The 4645-nt window shown below is 41.3% G+C and overlaps 1 protein-coding gene across 1 annotated transcript; it reads left to right on the top strand.

Annotated features, from left to right (window-relative positions):
* The first annotated feature begins 822 nt into the window (after positions 1-822).
* Positions 823-1969, top strand: OR3A2 (olfactory receptor family 3 subfamily A member 2). The gene is given in 2 exon segments (XM_024350176.3): positions 823-1515; positions 1518-1969. Coding segments are annotated over 2 exon segments (963 nt in total). The 5' UTR covers positions 823-914; the 3' UTR covers positions 1880-1969.
* The last annotated feature ends 2676 nt before the right edge of the window (positions 1970-4645 follow it).

Below are 4645 nucleotides of genomic sequence, written 5' to 3'. Positions count from 1 at the left end.
TTGCTTGACCTTTATTATGTCTAGAAGCCTTTAAACCTAGGTGTTTTTGTTTTGTTTTGTTTGAGATGGAGCCTTGCTCTGTCACCCAGCCTGGAGTACAATGGTGCAGTCTTGGCTCACTGCAACCTCCACCTCTCGGGTTCAAGTGATTCTCCTGCCTCAGCCTACTGAGTAGCTGGGATTACAGGTGCCCCCCACCACACCCAGCTAATTTTTGTAGTAGAGATGTGGTTTCACCATGTTGGACAGGCTGGTCTCAAACTCCTGATCTCAGATGATGCACCCGCCTTGGCCTCCCAAACTGCTGGGATTACAGGCATGAGCCACAATGCCCAGCCTGGGTTATGTTTTTAAATGCATTTTACTTTCTCTGGATTTCTATTTTGAAACCTGCTTATTAGTTTGGGATGATCCCTCAGAGAGCAATAGGAAAATATCATCTAAATCTAACTATATTCATAGAGGAAGCCTTGTATGTTTTTTAAAACAAAGTTTTTGTCTGTATTTAAGGTACAGAACATGATGTTATGAGATACTTGTAGTTAGTAAAATGGATACTATAGTGAAACAAATTAACATATTCATCATCTCACATAGTTACCCATTTCCCCCCTGTGGCGAGGACAGCTGTAATCTACTCAGCAAAAATCCTGAATGCAATACACTTTATTAACTATAGTTCTCATGTTGTTCCAAGTATTCTGACCTTTTCAGCTAGCAGAGGATGAGAAGGACAAGGTGGTGGTGGCATTGGGCATGTCAACCAAGAGCAAGGTAAAGGCATTGAGGTGATGGAGGAGGTCAACGAGTGAGGGACGGCCTGGGGACTCGCCATGGGGCTTTGAACATAAATGGTTTAAAATATTAATGTTGAATAAGTGAACTGAGTGAACTGATACCTCCCCTGCTGGGACATGTCCTTACAGAAACTCATGGAGCCAGAAGCTGGGACCAATAGGACAGCTGTTGCTGAGTTCATTCTACTGGGCCTAGTGCAAACAGAAGAGATGCAGCCAGTTGTCTTTGTGCTCTTCCTCTTTGCCTATCTGGTCACAATTGGGGGCAACCTCAGCATCCTGGCAGCCATCTTGGTGGAGCCCAAACTCCACGCCCCCATGTACTTCTTCCTGGGGAACCTATCAGTGCTGGATGTCGGATGTGTCACTGTCACTGTTCCTGCAATGTTGGGTCGTCTCTTGTCCCACAAGTCCACAATTTCCTATGACGCCTGCCTCTCCCAGCTCTTCTTCTTCCACCTTCTGGCTGGGATGGACTGCTTCCTGCTGACCGCCATGGCCTATGACCGATTCCTGGCCATCTGCCGGCCCCTCACCTACAGCACCCGCATGAGTCAGACAGTCCAGAGGATGTTGGTGGCTGCGTCCTGGGCTTGTGCTTTCACCAACGCACTGACCCACACTGTGGCCATGTCCACACTCAACTTCTGTGGCCCCAACGAGGTCAATCACTTCTACTGTGACCTCCCACAGCTTTTCCAGCTCTCCTGCTCCAGCACCGACTCAATGAGCTGCTGCTCTTTGCTGTGGGTTTCATCATGGCAGGCACACCTGTGGTTCTCATCATCACCTCCTACAGCCACGTGGCAGCTGCAGTTCTACGAATCCGTTCAGTGGAGGGCCCGAAGAAGGCCTTCTTCACTTGTGGCTCCCACCTCACCGTGGTTTGTCTTTTCTTTGGAACAGGTATCTTCAACTACATGAGACTGGGTTCAGAGGAGGCTTCAGACAAGGATAAAGGGGTTGGAGTTTTCAACACTGTTATCAACCCTATGCTGAACCCTCTTATCTACAGCCTCAGAAACCCTGATGTTCAGGGTGCTCTGTGGCGAATATTTTTGGGGAGGAGATCACTGACCTGAGAGGTAATGGGGTCCCTCCTTTCCTGCCTTTTCTGGACTGAGAAAATTTTCCCATGAAGACAGTAACCAGGAAAAATTCAGCCGCAACTATTTTTCCTATCTCCTGATGCTTGAAGATCGGTGTTAACATATTTGTCCTACTAGGAAACCCTACATAATTTATTCATTCAACAAATACTTAGAGTACCTCTATGATCTGGACAGTCTTCCAAGGCATTGGTGGACAAAATGGACAAAAGTCTCTGCACTCATGCAACTCACATGCTATAAAAGTAGACAAATAAGCATCATATATACCACATGATGATAGTTTCTATAGAGATGAACAAAGATGTTAATATGAAGTCAGGTTCTGCCAAGCAAGCCCTGTGCAAGTTTTACCCTGTTTTTGGCTGTGCCTACTTTCTGGGTAGAGTTAAAGCCTTGTAGTTCTGTGTGCCTGGAAAGCAGCATTCTACAAAGAATGTCCAGTCGGTCAATCACAGCCTAAGTGACCAAGAGTATTTCTGCAATATTTCCTTCTGGTTAGGACATGAGATTCCCTGCAGATCAGAATAGGGGAAAATTTTTTGTTTCTTTGTTTTGTTTTGTTGTTGTTTTGTTAAAAAACTTGTTAAAAAGTTTTTTAAAAAAACCAAAACCATAGGCCTAGTGCGATGGATTATTTCATTCGTTTGCCTTTCGCCTTCATTTTCTTCTCTCCGCTACCACATAAGAATCCTGCTGGATGTTGACCGGGCATGGTGGCTGACACCTGTAATCCCAGCACTTTGGGAGGCCGAGGCGGATGGATCACGAGGTCAGGAGATCGAGACCATCCTGGCTAACATAGTGAAACCCCGTCTCTACTATAAATACAAAAACAAAATTAGCCGGTGTGGTGGTGGGCGCCTGTAGTCCCAGCTACTAGGGAGGCTGAGGCAGGAGAATGGCGTGAACCTGGGGGGCGGAGCTTGCAGTGAGCCGAGATAGCGCCACTGCACTCCAGCCTGGGCGACAGACCAAGACTCCGTCTCAAAAAAAAAAAAAAAAAAAAGAATCCTGCTGGATGTTTAGGGAGCAGGAAAGGTCTAGAGAGGAAAAGAGCCCACTAAATTAAAACTACATTCATACATATATGATATATCTTAAGGTCATAAAAGGAAGGTTTCATCTCCATTCCCTGCCATGCGTTTTTCTCTCATTTAATGTCACCTTCCTCACACATATGATAAAGTTTTTGAAGGAGTAAATGTTTGTATTACAATCAGGTCCTTAGAATTTTCAATGTAGAATATCCAATGTAACCTTCTTCTCCAAAGTCTTACTTAGCTCTCTCGAAGCTCCTGGCTTAGAAAATACATACCCATAAATGTAGTTCCTGGAAAGGAGGGAGGCATGCATGCCTGTCTTCCTTCCGTCCCAGTGTAAATATATTTATTTTAAAAATTATTCAGAATGTTATACCTAATAGTGGAAACATTCAGACGATATTATTTTGTCAAGTAGGAAATAAAAATCCAAATGTTCCTTCACTGCACCAAAAATCACACTGTTCAGAGTTAACGCCTCTGAAAATTGTTGTGTTTTTTCCTCTAGCGATGTCCTGTATATATGATATGCCCATTTCACATCAGTGGAACCGTACTGTTCTGTGATCTGCTTCCTGTTTTTCCTGCATATTGTGCCATACAATCTTTTACATAATGAAGACTAACATCCTGCTTTATCTGTTTTAATGGTGGCACAGTATATCATTAAACATGTAAGTCACAATTTCTTTCATTAAACCTCTATTTCTATAATTTGGGTTATTTTCAATTGTTTTGCAACAACAACGTTGTGATGAATATTCTTACAGTGCTGTCTTTCCAAATCTCTAGAATTAGTTCCCTGCGATTAATTCTTATGAATAACTTTATCAGATTAAAGGATGTGCAAATACACATTTTGAGATATGCATACACACCTTTCTTAATTTTTAAAACTTTTGCACCAGCTTATAAATTCACTGAATTATGATAGTGTCTGTTTACTCACATCCCTACTGTCAAGGGCTATTATAAATAGTGTCTTTAATTTTTACAATCTGAAAGTTGAAAAATTATAGTATTTTAATTGAATTTTTTCTAGGTTTATTGGAGTATGATTAAGAAATAAAAAATTGTACCTACGCTATAAAGCATGGTTTGATAAACGTATATATTGTGAAATGATTACCACAATTGAGCTAATTTACATGTTCATCACCTCATATAGTTATGGTTTTGTGTGTGTGATGAAAACATTTAAAATCTATTCCTAGCAGATTTCAAGGGCATAATACATTATTATTAACTATAGTTGTCATGCTGTACAATAGAACTCCAGAACGTACTCCTTCCGCCTAATTGAAACTTTGTGCCCTTTGACCAGCATCCAAGATTATCCTTACTTGTTTTCCTCTATAGGTAAAGTTGGTTTTTCATCCCTTGCCTTCTTTCAAGTTTTTATCTTTTCTTTCATTTTCTAAAGTTTAAATATGGTATTTCTACATGTAGATTATTTGGTATTTATCCTATTTTGTTGTTCGCTGAGTTTCCTAGATCTACGATTTGGTGTCTGTTATTAATGTTGGAAAATTCTCAGACACTATTACTTCAAATATTTATTCTGTCCCTGTTTCTCTCTCCTCTCCTTCTGGTCTTACCATTATGTATAAGTTACATCTTTCCTAATTATCCCACAGTTTTTGGACATTCTCTTTTAGTTTTATCATTTTTTTTCTATTTGCTTTTTAGTTTGAGA

The sequence above is a fragment of the Pan troglodytes genome, chromosome 19, assembly GCF_028858775.2.
Source record: "Pan troglodytes isolate AG18354 chromosome 19, NHGRI_mPanTro3-v2.0_pri, whole genome shotgun sequence".
Lineage (NCBI taxonomy): Eukaryota > Metazoa > Chordata > Mammalia > Primates > Hominidae > Pan > Pan troglodytes.
Note: the sequence above shows the minus strand (reverse complement) of the source record. Positions and strands in the feature narration are given on the sequence as shown.